At 47.8% G+C, this 19,491-nt stretch overlaps 1 protein-coding gene across 6 annotated transcripts in view; it reads left to right on the top strand.

Moving 5' to 3' along the window:
* LOC139267479 (vascular endothelial growth factor A-like) overlaps nucleotides 1-14,718 on the top strand; it is a 40,773-nt gene extending 26,055 nt beyond the window's left edge. For 4 of the 6 annotated variants that reach the window (XM_070885853.1, XM_070885856.1, XM_070885852.1 and 1 more), the window contains 2 exons: nucleotides 4,136-4,267; nucleotides 14,228-14,718. In XM_070885853.1, coding sequence (XP_070741954.1) covers nucleotides 4,136-4,267; nucleotides 14,228-14,249 — 154 coding nt within the window. In that variant the 3' untranslated portion in view covers nucleotides 14,250-14,718. The remainder of the gene's footprint in view (nucleotides 1-4,135; nucleotides 4,268-14,227) is intronic. The other 2 variants (XM_070885858.1, XM_070885857.1) reach the window with 1 other exon arrangement.
* Nucleotides 14,719-19,491: the final 4,773 nt, after the last annotated feature.

Below are 19,491 nucleotides of genomic sequence, written 5' to 3'. Positions count from 1 at the left end.
CGGGAAAGCTGTTTGACGCCCCATAGAAACAGGAGGCCATTCAATGAGATCATGGCTGATCTGTACCTCAGCTCTGTTTACCTCTCTTTGTCCCATATCCCTTTATACCCTTACCCAACAATCGATCAAGCTCAGTCTTGAAAGCTGCTATTGACCCCCAACAGCCACAGCCTTTTTGGGAGAGGCAGTTCCAGACTTACACTACCCTTTGTGCCAAAAAAGTGCTTCCTGATTTCACTCCTAAATGGCCTGGATCTAATTTTAATATCACGGTCCCCTTGTTCTTGATACCCTAGCAGAGCAAATGGCTTTCATTATTGACCCTATCAAATCACGTTATAATTTCAAACACCTCAATTAGCTCACTCTTCAACTGTTTAAACTCATTGGAACACAAGTCACGTTAATATAATCTGTTCTCATAATTTAACCCGTTAAGCTCTGGTATCATTCTGGTGAATCTGTGCCATACCCCCTTTCCAAGGCTAATATATCTTTCCTAAGGTGCGGTGCCTAAAAACTGGACACAGATGTGGCCTGACCAAGGCTTGACAACTGAAGCATCACTTCCTCACTTTAGAATTCTAACCCCCTCGAGATAAAGGTCAACCTTCCAATAGCCTTTTGGATTTTTTTTCCCCGTAGAATCATAGAAGTTTACAACAGGGAAGGAGGCCATTTTGGCCCATCATGTCCGTGCCGGCCAGCCAAGAGCTATCCAGCCAAATCCCACTTTCCAGCTCTTGGTCCGTAGCCCTGTAAGTTACGACACTTCAAGTGCACATCCAAGTACTTTTTAAATGTGGTGAGGGTTTCTACCTCTTCCACCCTTTCAGGCAGTGAGTCCCAGATCCCCACAACCCTCTGCGTGAAAACCTTTCCCCTCAAATCCCCTTTGAACCTTCTACTAATTACTTTAAATCTATGCCCCTTGGTACCCGTCTACTAGCTTTTAGTGATTTGTGTATATGGACATCGAAACTCTTTTGCTCTTCCACAGCTCCTAGCCTCTCACCATTCAGAAAATAATGTTCCACACCATGACATGCGCATCTTAAAGGCGCAACCTCCACAGAATGAATTGAGTGGCGGTGCATTCCCCTTTCAGTGGAAGATCTAGGGGACATAGCCTTAGAATAAGGGGCCGCCAATTAAAACTGAGATGAAGAGGAATTTCTTCTCTCAGAGAGTTATAAATCTATGGAATTCTCTGCCCCAGAGAGCTGTGGAGGCTGGGTCATTGAATATATTTAAGGCGGAGATAGACAGATTTTTGAGCGATAAGGGAGTCAAGGGTTATGGGGAGTGGGCAGGGAAGTGGAGCTGAGTCCATGATCAGATCAGCCATGATCGTATTGAATGGTGGAGCAGGCTCGAGGGGCCAAATGGCCTACTCCTGCTCCTATTTCTTATGTTCTTATAAATCACTCATGTCTTATAAAACGCCTGTGACTTTATTGGGTCTTTTTGCACTCGTGAAAGTGCTCCTGTGCTGTACCACAATTCCCAACGTGTGGGGCCGCTGATCTTGTTTTGCCTTTGGGCGAAGATAAGGAAGCGATTTCTAGATCGAGAAGCTGTTTGGAAAGGAACGGTGTTGCGCTGAACTGCCCCCTAATCCCACTTGTCTCGCCATCCACCTTCACCTCTTGTGCTTCAATAAGTTTCAAAATCACTGGCCTTGTTTCAAATGTCCTCCAACCTGAACGCGCATCAAGAAATGGGAGTGGGATTCATTAAAAAAAATATCGGGATGTGGGTGTCGCCGGCGATCCCGGCATTTATTGCCCCTCCTTTACGAAGATGGTAGTGAGCCTCTTTCATCAACCATCGCTCGCTAGGCCACCTCACAGGCCAGTCAACAATCAACCATGTTGGTGTGGGGCTGGAGTCATATATAGGGCAGATCGGGTAAAGTCTTTCCCTAAAGGACATTAGTGAACCAGTTGAGTTTTTAACGACAATCCAACAGTTTCATGGTCACATTTTAAAAACAAAATTCAGATTCTCAAAGTGTCAGGTTAGGATTATGAACTCACGTTCCAGCAGGCTTATTAGCTCAGGTTTCTGTAACATAATCACTACACTACTGCAATTCAGGAGTCAGCCCACCAGTTACTGGAAATGAGTCTATTGAAATCAAGGACTCGCCCCACACTCTGCTCCTCTAACTCACTCTTTCCTGGGACCTCTAAACTGTCGAACTCCTTATCTTCCCCCATCTCCCTTACTTCCTACAATCTACCAGGCTTTAAAACTCAAGCTTGGCATTGGCTGACCAATACATCCTGATTTACCTGATCTTCTCTCCAACTTCTTTTTCAAACTTGCCGATATCCTCCGTTGTGAAGTCTTGGCCCCTTCAACTGAGCTTCTCATTCTACCTCATCATGGAATCGACCCCACCCATTTAATCCTGGGGGGTGGGGGGGATGACAGATTGAGCCATAGAATAGAATCATAGAATCTTACAGCACAGAAGGAGACCATTTGGCCCATCGTGCTTGTGCTGGCTATTCGAAAAAGCTGTCCAAATTAGTTCCACTCCCCAGCTTTATCCGCATAAATCTGCAAATCAGTCCTCTTCAGGTACATGTCTAATTGCTCTTTGAGAGTTCCTATGAGATCTGATTCCACCACTCTTTCAGGTAGTTTGTTCCAGATATTAACAACCCTCTGTGTGAAGAAATGTCTCCTCATTTACCCTTTGTTGTTTGGCCAATTGTTTTAAATCTATGACCGACCCACTTGCCAGAGGAAACAGTTTCTCCCTCCTTGCTCCATCGAAATCCCTCATCATTTTCAACACCTGTATCAGGTCTCCCCCTAACCGTCTCTGCTCTAAGGAGAACAATCCCAGCTTCTCCAGTCTCTCCACATAACTGAACTCGCTCATCTCTGGCATCACCTTGTTAGACCTCCTGTATAACAGTCACCCATCCCCAAATGGTAATCCAGCAAAACTCCAGAATATTCATTCATCCCCAGGTCTCCATTACTCATACCCAACCTGCCGCCCTCCAAAGACAGTGTTCACCTCTATTTGGCGACTTTGATTCTTTCAAAGTGGCTTCTTCTCGGTTCCCCCGCCCCTAGACAATATAATGCAATATACACAACAGAGGACAAGCAGGAGTCACTGGGCAGGATATGGCTTTTGTAACTTGTAAGATTATTGGGCAATTCGGAAGGCATTCCCTGCTTAATGACAGGAATCGTTCATGTGTAAAATTGTTAACACTGTTATGAGGATGGGTTTCTCTTGTAGTGCAGTGTTTGTACAATGAGAATAATGAGTTAAGAGGAACCCCATGAAATTGTTATTCCCCCAACAAAAATATAATCACTTTTTTTGGGGGGGAAGGGGGGCGGGATTAGGGCGAATTGATTGCGTAATGGTGTAATCGCGGAAATTCAGATTAAAAGCCCCTCCCCCGATCAGGGACAGACACGGAGCATGGGAGAGAGGAGGACTGAGTGAGACAGATGGAGAAAGAGAGAGGGCTGAGAGTCGGACTGTGAGGAAAAGAGAGGATGGGACAGAGACTGAAAAAGTGACAAGCAGGTATAGTGAGAGACAGGGGGCTGCAGGACAGCGAGAGACAGAATGAGACAGAGAGAAAAGAAGATGTGGAGAGAGAGATGATGCAATGATTTGGCTTAATGAACACTTTCTCTTTAAATGTATGCACCCAATACAATCTGTAGCTGTTTGGAAAAGTATGTGTCAGGAGAGAAAAGACTTGATGTAAATCTTTGGAATTCTCTGGCCCAGAGAGCTGTGGAAGCTCAGATCGTTGAGTATATTCAAGACAGAGGTCGATATATTTTTGGGAACTAATGGATATGAGGATAATGCGGGAGGTGGCGTTGAGGTAGAAGATCAGCCATGATCTTGTTGAATGGTGGAGTGGCTCGCAGGGGCAAATTGGCCTACTCCTGCTCCTGTTGCTTATGCTCTTAAATGATCTCTCCCTTTCTCTCCGTCTGCCTTCCCCTTCCCTGACTACAGCAGGTAGATCAAGCGTTGCGCTGAGCTGCCAAGCAAGCGCCGTGATTGTGGGATTTGCATATCTAATTGTGTCTTTACCGACGTGCCGTAGATTTAGAGATCTTTTCTGTTACCTTTTTGCAGTCACTGTGAGCCTTGCTCAGAGAAGAGAAAGCACTTGTATGTACAGGATCCCGAGACCTGTAAATGTTCGTGTAAATTCACACATTTACGTTGCAAGTCAAAGAGGCTTGAGTTAAATGAACGCAGCTGCAGGTTCGTCAGAAAAAGCTTGCTTCATGCTTTTTATTTTGTTTTTTGTTTTTGACAGTGTCTGTGCTGTGTGCTCTGTTACCGTCGGTTCTGCTGTGGGTCAGACGTCACCTTATTACATACCCATTCTCCGCCAGGGCTCATACAGTCTCGGGCTTTGGCCAATTTCTCAAACCCCCAACATTGGGGCTGGAAAAGTAAAGGGGGTGACCATCCACTGTCAAGACCAGCACTGCACAGAGGTCGGGGGGGGAGGGGTCAAGTTCGGCACTGGATGGGGTGACCACCACCCACTGGTATGTCCTGCACTGGTCAGGGGAAAGGAGAGGGAGGTGAGATAATAGCTTAATAGCTTAGACTCAACAACTAATACCATGAGACAGTGAAACAAATGGAGCTTAAAAAATTCTTCCCACACCCAGTTTACTGTTAGAGATTTCGAGAGAGCCCGCTGGATTGTTGGATCCTCATCCCAGCCAGGTTCCACCTCACCTGGTCTCTCTTCACTCCCAGTTTCACCTCGCCCCAACACCCGTCAGCCTGGGACTTTCATTATCAGAAGCTGCCTAATAAGAACCCCCACAAAAGATGCAGCAGTAACATAATCTCTCTTCTCCTTTCCTCCCCTCCCCTCTCATTCCTTCCCCACCCCTCCTCTCCTCTCCCCAACCTCCTGGCCTACAGCTCAAAGAACCTTCCCACATCCAGATTAAGTGGCTGAGATGGTCAAAATTAAGACTCAGTTTGTCCGCAACAATTTGTCAATTGATTCGGAAAACAAGGCGGGAAGAAATAATGTCACCCCCCCCCCCCCCAAAAGAACAGGCATTTGTGATCTTAAAACGTCCCCTGTCAACCCCTTTTCTCAAAACTTGGGTTCCACGTGACAGTTCAGCTCAGGCGGAATATGTGAAGTGTATGTGAATGAAAATGGGTATGTAATAAATATCTTATCACATGGGCAAACCACTTGGATCTTCTTGAATTAGGATGAGTTTCCCGAATGAAAATTCATTCTTCCTCATTGAGATAGGAAGCCTGTATAATAAGAATCGATGGCCCCGGTGTGCTGTGAAATGTATTATCTGCATGGCAGCTATCTTGCACCAGATGGTATTAACATTGTCGTTCTTCTATTATGTCTCATTTGGATGATGTTCTGTGGTGGATAACAACCGTTATATAATGCCGTGTCCTATCCTTGGGGTGGTGGGTGGTGTTAATGTGGCCCACCTCTGCTCCCTTTCTTCCCCTACCCCACCCCCCCCCCCTCCCCCCCACCTCAGATGGCATTATCTAACAAAAGTAATGAATACAAAGAGGTGTGTGTTATTGGTGAATGATCAACAGTTGCCCTCTCGCCCAACCAAAAAGACACTTGCTTTCTTGAACAGCTGAGGCCTGTGGAATTGCATTTGGGAGCAAATGACAAGTTTTTTTTAAATATGGGGGAAAAAAAATCTGCATCTCCTTCCGCACGTACTCCTCCCACAAGTGATTGCAACGTCGGTGGCTGATTTGTGTCTGATAATGACCCTGTAAAGCGCCTTGGGACATTGTCCTACGCTAAAGGCATTTTATAAATGTTGTTGAGTGCCCCAGTACCAAATATTTAAAGCAACATTAATGTCAGGTTCCCTTAATCCCAACCACCACCCCCACCATAATCATTAAACTGCCCACTCATGGGTATGGTGTTAAGGGGCCGAGGGGAGTTTGAAGCAATTTAATAGTGCCAGGCTGTGGCACAAAAGTGCCGTCTTGCGTGGCACATAATGGGCACATTGAACCTCGTGGTATGAACGAGGCAGGAGGGTAGGGGAGGTTGGAATAATGCAGTTTATTCCAACTCCTGGAGTTGCTTGTGGTTGACGGAAAGTCCTGTGTCAATACTGTAACTCACAGATATGGTCCATAAGAACATAAGAAAGAGGAGCAGGAGTAGGCCATACGGTCCCTCGAACCTGCTCTGCCATTCAATAAGATCATGGCTGATCTTACCATGGACTCAGCTCCACTTCCCCTGCCCGTTCCCCATAACCCCTTATCCCCTTATCGTTTAAGAAAGTGTCTATTTCTGTCTTAAATTTATTCAATGTCCCAACATCCACAGCTCTCTGTGGCAGCGAATTCCACAGATTTACAACCCTCTGAGAGAAGAAATTCCTCCTCATCTCTGTTTTAAATGGGCGGCCCCTTATTCTGAGATCATGCCCTCTAGTTCTAGTCTCCCCTATCAGTGGAAACATCCTCTCTGCATCCACCTTCTCATAATGTAATACGTTTCGATAAGATCACCTCTCATTCTTAGGTCCACTGTGGACCTTGTCGACTGCACCACCTCTGAAAAGATGAGACATGAAGCTTCATCGGTCAGGCCTCCTAACAGATCTTCACTGAAAGATTTGAGGCCTCAACCCCTTTAATTAATTATAAGAATTTTGGGAAACTGTAACTTTTGGAGCCCAACAAGTCCATCATTATTATTATTATTATTTATTTTAATCAATCTCAAACCCACCTCCCAATCTTCCATTCTATTCCTCAATCCACTTCTCTCTTCAGAAAAGCATGGCATTGCCCACTTATCTTGTGCACTTCCCCTATAGCTCATCCCATAATCATCCTCTCAGGAGAAAAGGTTCTGCCTAAATTCCATTTCTCAGTCCCAGCTGGCTAATTTTTAACTTGGTGTTTGAACCTTTTGCCACAGTCAACAGTCTGCCCGGCCAGATTTGTCAATCTTCTTTCACAATCTTGAAAGGTTACCTGTTCCCATAGTCCACTGTTCTCCAAAGAAAATCTCCTTAACCTTTACCTCATAACATCCTCGGCCCTCGACTCCTCAAGCAGATCCTTACAATGATCGCAGGTAAACGCTGTGTGATTTCGACAGGTCATCGGGGTTTCTATCTCTGCTGGAGTGCCCAAGTTAAATCATTACTGTCAAACCTAGCCACACACGAGTATTATTTCTGAGAGGAAAGGAGAGGAAGACTTAAAGATGACTCATATTGGGGGCACCGACACCTTTGGACACCTTGCCCAGGTGACCAGTCACACATGATCTGGATGATGAATGACCGGTTACTGAGCCATGGGTACATTACTTGTTCCTCAACTGAGGTCCATACGTTCCTCCAGGAGGTCCCTGGGCAGCCGTCAGGACCAGGGAGCCTGGCTGATAGTTCCCTTGTCCTGCTTAAGGCACTGAGACCAATGGTAGTGCCCACTCAACCAACCCAACGAGTTGGTGGTGATGCAACAGCAGCAACAAGGTAGCACCCATACCCCACCATTGGCTGGCAGAGCCCGCTGATACTCCAAGGCCCTTCCCACCACCGCCAATTCCAAAATGAGATAGCAGCTGTTGCCCAAAGCCCCCTGGAACAACATTGCAATGGAGATATACCACATGGACGGGAAAAAGAGATAGAACTGGACCTTTTGTCAGGTGTGGCTCTGTTGGAATGCTGGGCTAATGCAGATTAAGATATACATCTGATTATCTCTGATAATTGGCTGCTGGCTCTTGCCAACATACGTGCCAATTGTCACCTGATAAGACGGGCAGTATTTTGCCTTAAAACCTGAGCGACGGTCTGCCAAGCCCTTCAACTCCCGAAAAACAGAGAGGTGAGGTTGCAGCTCTCTCTATCATGACTGTCCCGACGAGGATGGGAACCAAGAGATGAACGTACAAATACCCAGCCCACTCCCGCCCCCCCCACCCCCCGTTCCTTCCTCATCCATGTCCCCCTACTCCAACCCCAACCTAGGTTAACAAGTGACAATGGTGGTATAACTGGGTGATAATACACACCTCCTTTATTCATTACTGTGCACGACAACATTAACAGTAGTTCAGCATGGTGGGAGTGCTTGCCATTTTCTATTCCTTTACCTGAAGTATGTGTAACTGTAAATAAGTTGCTTACCCGGCCTGAACTTTGTTCAACCGGTTGTGTTGGGTGTCATCGCACCTGCCGAGCTTGTGGATAACGCCTATTTTCCTTTCCTTTCTGCCTTTATAAAAGCATGCGGCACTCTCCAGACACGGCACAGCCTGCTGTCTGTCCTTTCAGCTGCCCTGTTAGCATGTTAGGTGAGGCAGAGGGTACGGGCGTTAAGAGAGAGGAGAGGCATTTCCATTCATCATTGATGAAACTTTGGGCTTATTGCCAAGACTTAAATTAGTATTATTATTGAGGAACCGAGGCCCTTTGCCAAGCTTTAAAAGAGATCAAAATAAATCAGAAGGCAGTAGGTAGCTGATGCCAGGTTTGGCTTTTGGCTTGTGGGCTGTAAGAGGGAAGGAATGTTGAGGACAGGAAGGCGGGCCAATGGAGCTGAGGTATGGATCAGCCATACTCGAACTGAATGGTGGAGCAGGCTTGGAGGTGGCTGGATACTTCTGCTCCCAAGTTCCATAGTTTTGAGGTCCTGGGAAATGAGACTAGGAGACAGAACAAATCAGTCTGGATTTCTTCATGGTGAGGATTCCGCAAGGAGGAAGAGGATGAGGGCTGGCATGTTTGCAGCTAGAGAAGATGATTCAGAAGACCACGGGGGCGAGGTGTGGGGTCAAAATAGCTTTGATCAAAATAGAGAAAGGACGTTTTTGACATTGAGGTAAGAGAAAAGGACACTTTTGCTAGAGCCATTCCACATCAGGTGCACAGGTATAAAGAGGGACCTTCTCAGGTACCCATGCTTCCTCAGAGCTTCCAGAGCCAGGAGTCAATCCTGGCAGACAGGACAGGCCAGGCCAGCAACCCAGGTCACTCTGAAACCTGGTTCTGGGAGGGGGCACTCGGCCTGGCCGCAGGGCGGAGGAAGTTCTCCCTGACGTCATTCCCTCCTCCCCTTCCCTTCCCTTCCTCGTGGGCAGGTGTCCGGCAATCGCTCCCTATCCGCCCCGCTGCCGTGCGGCGAAGCCCGGAGAACCGAGCGAGCGAGTGACGTAAGGCAGAGCGACATTCCATCGGAGGCCGGACCCGCTCCGCCATCTCGAATCAGGGCGTCACATCGAGCGCAGGTTCCCTCTGCACCGCTGCACCGTGCTCCGAGGTGGGACTTAACCGACGTCTGAGTCTGTGGGTTCTCTCCCGGGAGGCATCCCATCTGCTTCAGGCCTTCTCACCTGGTGGCCTTTGGGTTTCTGTTCCTGTATGGCCTCCTCGCAGCCCTGGGCTTTAGGCTGCCTGAACAAGCCAGGTGAGAGCAGGGTCCAACACGGTCCACGGATCGAATCGAGATTTCTCACTAGCCGGTGGATTGAAACAAAGAGAAATGAAGTCCAGCAGAACCTGAGGCAACCTTTCGTATCTAATGGAGCGACGGTTTATGTTTTAATGTGGGGACTGTGCTGTTGGCCACCACTGGAATCAGCAGAGCCCACACAAGGCGAAGGTGGAGGACCAATGTGTTCCCTCGATGAGGGTAAAAATTCTCCCTTTGCTTAGAAGATTGAATCCATCGGATGCGCTTCCACAACCTCCAAATCTGTTATTGGGACAGATCCAATACAGTGAAACCAGTACGGGGGGGGGGGGGGGGGGGGGGGAGAAAGTTCCACTTAATCCTCAAAGAACACCTTGCCTTAAAGCTCAAATCTATTCAGAAAGACTATTTTACCTCGGAAGAACTGATTCCGAAAGACTGCTTATCTACACCAATGAGCTGCCTCGAAGACTGATCACTTCACAGCTACTTCACATATATTTAGAAAGACCACCTGTCGAGGAAAAAATAGTCCCTGCCTCCAATTAGAAAGCTGCCCCCAGTAATGGAAGACCATGTAAAGTCCCCCCCCCCCCACACCCCATCACCTCGCCCCACCAGACGGCTAAAAGGGGTGATCGCGACTATCATAGCGTTGACAGTCATAAGCAATTGGCATTGGGTCTGCTCCCATGCACAAGTGATCACAGTGAATGATCTGGTGCAGTAACCCGTAAGTCCCACCTTGTCAGTGGAATGTATGTGGGGCCTTTGGACCTCAGGTGATTAAGGTGGCCTCGACTTACAGGAATGTGAGAACATTCTTTCAACCTGTTTTATTAGCAATTAGATAGCAGCGGCAGGCATTTGTGACAAGAGTTTACATAAAAGGGCAGAATGTTTTAAAGTAATCACACGGAATGGCCTGCAAAGACTTCATTAGCGGTTTTAATGGAAGCTGAAATTATTTTTATTTGTCTTTCGGTCAATCATTAATGGCATGTTGTGAAACACTTGTCGGCCTCTCGCCAGCAGACTACAGAAGTGCCACTACGCTGGAATAGCAAGGTGCTGAGGGAAGAATGGGAGAAACGAGGAAGAGAGGGAACTAGGAGGAGGAAGGGAGGCAGAGGTGAGGGAATGAGGAAGAGATGGAAAGGAGGAGAAATAAAGGTATAAAATGAGGCTCCGGGATCAGAAGATGATCCTTTGCCAACTGTAGGACATGGGCAGCTCCAGTCAATAGGCAATCATTGTTATATTACTCTGGACAATACATCGTCTGCCAGACTTTTCCGCATCTCCATTTCAGGCCTTCCAACTTGACGGTGGTGGTAGTGCCAAAGGGGCTGGTGATTCAGGGGCTGCTTAAAGCCCCCCGCACCCCGAAACTCTGTGTGGTCACAAACGCTCCATTTGTTCTGCTTGAATGAGGGACATTAGGCCCTCAAAATGAGGGTGAGTTGAAAGGTTAGGTGCAGTTATTGGGGGTGAGGGGGTGAATTTGAGATGGAGACAGGGGAGATATCACAAAACCTGTTTCTACCCTCCCCGTCTATTCAGTCTTCCCCTCCAAGTGAAAGCAATAGAAATTGTTACGCTGCAGACCTGCGACACCGCTGAACCCTATATTGAATTTGTTCTTAATTGCTCACCTTGTTACCCGCAGGAAAACAACTAGTGGGGGCCTGGGAAGTCCCTGGTCACTTCACCCTTTCTTCTCCCGTTGGCTGCCAGAAATCTTGTGGCAGCAGCAGTTCCCACAATGCTGCTCACCACTCATGACCAAAAATATCTCTTGCCGCTCTACCAAACACAGACGCGTCAACCCGTTATCCACCACCAGAACGTCACAGCCCATTCTTTATATTGTCGCATGGACCCGAGCAGATGTGCTATCTTGTCAAATTGGTTCTATTGTTTCCCGCTGTGAGTTGCTATGGTCTGGAAGGCACTGCCTGAAAGGGCGGAAGCAGCAGATTCAATAGTACTGGATAAATAATTGAAGGGAGAAAAAAATTGCAGGGGGAAAGAGCAGGGAGTGGGACTAATTGGATCGCTCTTTCAAAGAGCCGGCACAGGCCCGATGGGCCGAATGGCCTCCTTCTGTGCTTTATTTCTTTTCAACTTGCAAGTCGACACTTTCCCTCCCGGAAGGGCATAGACCATCCCCTCGTTTCCATGGCGACTGTCTAACCAACAAGATCAATTGTTCTCAACCAATAAACACTAATTTGTTTCAAAATTTATTGCAGTAATTATACCGTGTGCCCAGGTTTTTTTTTTAAACGGTACCTTTCCTCAGCTCCTCTCCGTGCTGCGAAGGAGAGGAAAGGCCGTCTTTAACAAAAAATGTCTGTGCGGAACATTGTGGGCGTGCCTGGCGACGGGACGGTCAGGTCCGCCGCTAGCCAGGCCTACACCTTTGTGTGAGTTGGTGTACACGCTGTCTGCTGCTGTCTCTCAATCACACCTTCTCGACACCTACCCTCCCGTTCCATGTCTGTACTCCTTGTGGAAAACTCCCCCTCCCCACACGGGATGTCATCAAACTGCACCAGCTGAGGTCAGCTGCTTTCGGTCGGTGCTCTTCGTCCAGTGACAGCACTGGTGTCCAAAGGAGGTGTGACTGACTAACCAGACAGTGTTTAAAGCGACATCGTCTTCTAGCAAGGGTGGCTGCCAAACCTTTTTCTTTATTGGCTTGCAAAGGGATAAATTCAACGAGGTAAATCATTTCAGAATGGACCATTGCATCCTTTGCACCTGATTATGGTTTGCAGGGTCTTCTTCCCCAACTTAAACAAAGTTTTGGCAAACATTTCGTCATGAAGACGGTGTCCCTTTAAGCAAAGCCTTTTTTCTAATTATGAAAGATTTGTTTATGAATAAGAGGCGAACTTTTTATCTGCATGCTGACAGATTGCGAAACCATGGTTTAAAAATATTACGAAGGGCCGAATGGCCTACTCCTGCACCTATTTTCTACCTATTTTCTGCTTGGTGCTTTGCGGAAACGAATAGGCAGTGGGGCAGGATGCACTGTAAAGCCTACAGGATCTGTCGTTGCCGTCCATGTATCTTGAGCCAACATCAGCTGTCCCTGTCAGAAGTGAGCAGGGTGTCAGTGCCCCTCACCACCCCCACCCTGTTCCCCCCATTAACACCGGGATCGTCCCAGGTTTGGTTCCTGGCTAGTTAACTGCTAGCAACCGGGACGGCAGTGGATCGAATCAGCCACGGTCAAACGGAATGGCGGAACATGCTCAAGGACCTGGCTGTCCTCCTCCTGTTGCTGTGTACCTACATGGGATGGTGAGAGGATGCTGCAGTGAAATTCAGCAACCCCTGGGTTAGGGGAGGGGAACCGTCCAGCCTCACTGTTTCTGGTAACTTCCCCTATCGGAAAATGATGCCTCCTCCCCGCTAACCCCGCCTCCCCCCCGCCCCCCCGCCCGCCTCACTTCACCATCTTCCCAGCCAGCTGACACACAAGTCTCGATTTACCAATAGCTCTGACGATGGTGGCCCATTTGAGTGCCATTGGGTTGCCTTTCTGCCGGCGATGGGTCAACATTGCCCGCATTGCCTCGGCTCGCAACTGTTGGAGCAGCCAGCTGGGCGAGGGCCGGTAGTGCTCGCCGAGGCTTCTTCGGCAGCACCTCCCAAACCCACGCCCTCTACCACCTAGGAGGTCAAGGGCAGCAGGCGCATGGTAACACCGCCCACCTCCACGTTCCCCTCCGTGTCACACACCATCCTGACTTGCAAGTGCATCGCCATTCCTTCTTCGTCGCCAGGTCAAAATCCTGGAACTCCCTGTGGGAGCACATAGAAACATAGAAAATTGGTGCAGGAGTAGGCCATTCAGCTCTTCGAGCCTGCACCACCATTCAATGAGTTCATGGCTGATCATGCAACTTCAGTACCCCATTCCTGCTTTCTCTCCATACCCTTTGATCTCTTTAGCCGTAAGGGCCACATCTAACTCCCTTTTGAATATATCTAACGAACTAGCCTCAACAACTTTCTGTGGTAGAGAATTCCACAGGTTCATAACTCTCTGAGTGAAAAAGTTTCTCCTCATCTCGGTCCTAAATGGCTTACCCCTTATCCATATACTGTGACCCCTGGTTCTGGACTTCCCCAACATCGGGAACATTCTTCCTGCATGTAACCTGTCCAATCCCGTCAGAATTTTATAGGTTTCTATGAGATCCCCTCTCATTCTTCTAAATTCCAGTGAATATAAGCCTAGCCCATCCAGTCTTTCTTCATATGTCAGTCCTGCCATCCCGGGAATCAGTCTGGTGAACCTTCGCTGCACTTCCTCAATAGCAAGAATGTTCTTCCTCAGATTAGGAGACCAAAACTGCACACAATACTCCAGGTGAGGCCTCACCAAGGCCCTGTACAACTGCAGTAAGACCTCCCTGCACCACAAGGACTGCAGCGGTTCAAGGCAGCTCACCATCCCTTTCCCAAGGGCAATTAGGGATGGGCAATAAATGCTGGCCTTGCCAGCGTTGCCCACGTACCACGAATGAATGAATAAAACAAAAAAGCAAGCTGCAAGCAAAGGAAAAAAACAGCAGAAAAGGAAAAGGTGACAGAACTGAGTCAGTCGGTCAGAGTGCAGATAAAATGTACAGCTTACTCTGGTGGGGGTGTGGATGGGTTATGATGCTGAAACCCTGACTGAACCAGGTTCTCTCTCTCTCTCTGTGTCTCCCATTACAGGTGTGAAAAACCCAGGAGATGAGCGAAGACATAGCAACGAGATATATTTTCTGTCGGTTTTTAATCGTTGTATTTTTTTTTTTGAAAACGTCTTTGTTTTTTTTCGAAAAAGAAGACATAGACATGAAGGATAGAAAGAGCACAGCACTTTGAATTCAATACGATTTCTGGAGGAAAAACTAAAAACAAAAACGAAAAGAGTCATTCCCGGGAAGAAGGCCTTCTGTGATTTGTGCCGATATATTATTATTAAAAGGCCTAGTATTATTCAGGATACATGCTGCTAAAACAAAATGAGAAAATTACTTGGAAAACTTTTGGGGAAATGGTGGATCCGGGATTCCTGGTTCTATTCATTGGGTCATTTTTTGAGACATATATATATAAAATATAAACTATATATATATATATATATATAAAAAAAACACAGGCCTCACGAAAGACTTCTTTAAAGACTGAAAAATAAAATATGTATATTATATATTAAGATACGGACGCCTTGAAGCTTCGTGTGGAGTACCCAAGATATTCCAGGAAATGATAAACAAGGAAGAAGATGTTTTAATGGGAAGGGTTGGGGGGGAGGGGGGGGACTGGAATAATAACCCGCGCCTCAGAACTCTGCTTTTCAAGAGAGAAAATTGTTGGAGCGCTGTCGGCCCTGTGGCCGGTGGACGTTTGTTCCCGTGGCAACCGTGTCGGGACGGGACTGGAAGCCGAACAAAGCCCGGACACTCGAAGAGGGCTTGGCTCAGAGCCTGTGTGATGTACTTGGTCGGCAGATTGAGTCCTCCAACCCCCCTCGCCCCAAAACCCCTCCGCCGTGAGCAACGCCCGAGCGTCAGGGCACGACCAGCTGAGGAACTGTCGTTGAAACGGTAAACCTGGGTCACTAACACTGAAATGGTCGAAAGGGATGTTCATTAGCATGTATGTATGTATATATATATATATATATATAGAGAGAGAGAGAGAAAGAGAGAGAGAGAGAGCTGGGTTACTACCAGGCAACAGATGCAACTCGGCCTAATGAGGCCTGCCTGTGGAGGTATGTGCTACGACCTAAGCCACAACACTGGGAGATGTTCTTCGGGCAACCGGGAGAAAAGGCTGTCATGTCTCGCTGCTAGGCCTGGCCTGGCCATGTCTTTTCGAGGCCAGGTACTCCCTGTGGGGAAGCGGTCTGAATAGTCTCCCCGAGGTCACTTCCAGCCTAATTGCTGTTTTTGGATGTTTCTCCTAGATGATAAACTCCTCCCCCCCCCCCCCCCCCCCTGTAAACAGCAGGAAATAGTTGGGTTTCCTACTCATTTTGGTCAGTGGTGACACAAAGCGTGATGTCTGGGGTGTGATGCCTGCTCTCAGAACATTGATACTAATTGATATTTCTGATTTCCCTCCATTGAAAGATGGCAGGTGTAAAAGACCGGGTGGGGGGGAGAGTTTGCATTAGCGCTTCCGTGAAGCAATATCCCCCCCAGCCCCACCGCTGTCCCCCGAGTTAAAATAAGGCCTGCTTCGTAAAACCAAACGGATAATCGGAACTGAACCCGGGCGACAAAATGGGGTCGGCCGAGCTTGATGCTGGACTTACTTCTGATCCAAACTGGGCCAATCCGGTCAGGTCAGAGCAGACCGTTCCTCGACCGAATGCTCACCGAGCGAGGAGCAAACGAAAATCAGAATAAGCACGATCCGGTACGCACACGCACGTATCACGGGACGCCCTCACGCACGGGGCCATGGGTGCCCCATTTGTGAAGGGCGTGCGCCCCGTTTACTTGCAGGGGGAGAGAGGGGGGTGGGGGGGGATGGGGGCGCGGAGAGGTGGCGCCATTGTCGCAACCCTTGGTGCGTGGGTTGTCCCATTTCCTGAGCATCGGGCCTTCTGCTGCGGGGGAAGACAGACCTCGCCCCAAACACGACCGTGCACAAACATCCAAGTCCCAGCACCAGACGGCTGTGCGCCTTGGGAGGCACGGGAGATCGTCACCGGAGCTCTATATATATACTGAATCCGTAGCCCTAGGGTTTTGTTTATGTGGGGGAGGGTGGAGTGGGGGAAATCAGTGAAAATGTAACGTGTAAATTTGTGTTAAAATTCTTCAAAAGCAAACAGAAGTGAATCTTGTGAACCAGTGTTACGTGTACTTGCTGATGTTGTATGGTTGTCATGGCAATTAGTGTACCCTCTCCCTTTTGCTATCCATTAACATCTTCCCTGCCCCTCCCCCCCACCCGCCCCCCCCCCGCTACCCTCCCCCTCACCCTAGCTCTGACCCACCTTCTTTCCCGAAGTGCCTGTTCTGCTCTCTCTCTCTCTCCTCTTGCCCCATCACGCTTACAACTGAAGACGATATAATATGGGGGGAAAAGATAGCCGCCACCTTGGCAAGATGGGAAGCAGTGCGTGACGTGAGGAGCCAATCTCCGCCACCCGCCCTCCCGCCAATCATATGAATTGAAGCACATTCCTCCATACACACACACATCCACACACACACACACACACACACACACACAAAAGTAGTAGGCTGGCTTGCTTAAAGTGGCCGGCGAGATTCTGGTCTGTACCGGTTGAACGAAGATCGAACGGGAAGGATTGCACACGAGAAACAGAGTCCTCCCGTCCCCAGCATTTCTGTACCGTTGGCAGGGTCTGTGACAGGCGGCGACCCGCAACCGTCTTGATATCTATTTTCTGCTCGGCTCTTCGGCCAGGTGCTGCTTCACGGCACGAGACAGAAATGCCTGCCCCAAATGTGTCCGCTCCCAGACCTGCCGCTCTTTTCCAAGACCCCTTCCTCTCCCTGAAAAGCTGAGGCTCAACGGACAAAAATAAACTAACCTTTGTGAACTGCTGTGTACTTTGTATAGAATTAAGAGAATGGTTGGAATCAACAGTGTATTCAGCCTGTTATATATTAAAAGAACGAGCGGATGAAAGAAAAATCCACACAATTGATTCTTTGCGCAATGTTTATAGTCACATTTTTAGTATATTTTTTTGTCACTTAAAGTATATTTATTGGTGCTACTGTCTCTCTGTTCATAATTGTTAAAAAAATACTGTTTAAATATTAACAACATTATTTTGCTCTAGTTAATTATTCCGTAGCATCACATATTTATTTTTAAACTAAAATATGTTAAATGTGGTTTTTTTTTATTAAAAAAATGTTAATTGTAATTCTTTGTTGTGCCTTCTTCAAATTATATTAATGAGAAGGATAGGGAGGAGGGGATGGTAAAATTAAAGGAAGGTTTGGATTAATGTGGCAACTCTCTAAACGCTTCACGCACTCAATAGGGCCCTGGCGTAAACTGGGAAGGTGGAGGTTTGAGAAAGGCATTGCGTCGCTTACCATTCATGCTGCCGCCATTTTGGTTTGGGTCCTGAGAAGGGCGGCTGGAATGCCTGCCTGTTTCAGGCGGGATATTGCAAAGGGGATGGAGTATAAAAGCAGAGAAATCCTGCTACAACTGTACAGGGTATTGGTGAAGCCACACCTGGAGTACTGCGTACAGTTTTGGTCTCCTTATTTAAGGAAGGATATACTTGCATTGGAGGCTGTTCAGAGAGGTTCACTAGGTTGATTCCGGAGATGAGGGAGTTGACTTATGAGAATAGGTTGAGTAGGTTGGGTCTATACTCATTGGAGTTCAGAAGAATGAGAGGTGATCTTATTGAAACTTACAAGATAATGAGGGGGCTCAACAAGGTGGATACAGAGAGGATATTTCCACTCATAGGGGAAACTAAAACTAGGGAGCATAGTCTCAGAATAAGGGGCCGCCCATTTAAAACTGAGATGAGGAATGTCTTCTCTCAGAGGGTTGTAAATCTGTGGAATTCTCTGCTCCAAAGAGCTGTGGAGGCTGGGTCATTGAATATATTTAAGGCAGAGATAGACAGATTTTTGAGCGATATGGGAGTGAAGGGTTATGGGGAGCGGGCAGGGAAGTGGAGCTGAGTCCATGATCAGATCAGCCACGATCTTTTTGAATGGTGGAGCAGGCTCGAGCGGCGAAATGGCCAACTCCTGCTCCTATTTCTTCTTATGTTCTTATGCTACTTTTAATATGCAAATTGAATCCCATGATGTAAGTAGGACCCTAATTTACCGCAATTATGAGATACGAACGGGCGGAATGTGCATCGCCGAGACCCTGCCCCGTTTGTACCAGAGGGTGAGCGCTCTAACCAGTGGCCCTTAATGGTCCGGAAAACTCTTTGTTCCCATTTCGGCTGGGGCCAGTAAGTCCACAAAAAATGAAGGCCCTATCCCAGAGATCGCCTCCCCCCCCCCTTTCCCGGCCTCCGACTGTCGGCTAGCCTAGCGTGAGAATCTGCCCTCCTTGAGCCGCCAAGGAACCTAGCGGATCAAGCACGTAGTGCCCACAGCTCACCGGTGGAGGGCAACTGAGACTCTGGCCTCAAAATAGGTCAGGCCTCACACGGGCAAGATGAGGGGAGGTAGCAGGTACACCCTCACCCACCCCGCATCCTGTCCCACCCGGTCTCCACCAATAGTCACAATTGCCCCCTAATGAATTGAGCGAAATTTAGATCTCAAAGAGTTAAATTATTAGGACAACTGATTAAGATTCAGACAGCGTGTCGGAATCAGCATGTTTCAGACAATGAAAACATTCCAAAGGTGGTTCACCCTCATGGCTGCTATTAACAGCTCTATTCATTCAAGCTCAGTCGGAGTCATTGCCAAGTCCGGCTGTTGGATTTTCGATCGGGGAGAAGGTTTGACTCGGAGCTGACGCTGCAGTCAGCTGACCTTGGGAAAGACAGCAGACTACAGGGAGAGAAGGCTTTGCCCCGAGCCCAAGGCCAAAAATGGTCGGTTTCAGTTTCCTTGCAGCCAGTTGTTGTATGGAAAGTACGATCATTTTGGAAATATGAGTGAGACACTCACTGGTGTGATATGTTCATTATTCACCTACGGGAAGTGAAGTGCAAGTGAGCTTTGATTACAACTGGTGCTCTGCAGATTCACTTAATGATTCGGAGCTGGTCTGATCTCACTAAGTGGGGCTTTCCTCACCTCATGTCGGGGTCTGTTGTGGACTAACTGATAGAGATTGGCTGCTGTGATTGGTCAACGACTCCGTTATTGCAATCGTGTGATTACCAGGAAGATAAAGACTTGCATTTATATAGCGCCTTTCATGACCACTAATCGTCTCAAAGCGCTTTACAGCCAATTAAGTACTTTTGGAGTGTAGCCACAGTTGAAGACGAGCTGGAG

The sequence above is a fragment of the Pristiophorus japonicus genome, chromosome 7, assembly GCF_044704955.1.
Source record: "Pristiophorus japonicus isolate sPriJap1 chromosome 7, sPriJap1.hap1, whole genome shotgun sequence".
In the NCBI taxonomy this organism is placed as follows: domain Eukaryota; kingdom Metazoa; phylum Chordata; class Chondrichthyes; family Pristiophoridae; genus Pristiophorus; species Pristiophorus japonicus.
Note: the sequence above shows the minus strand (reverse complement) of the source record. Positions and strands in the feature narration are given on the sequence as shown.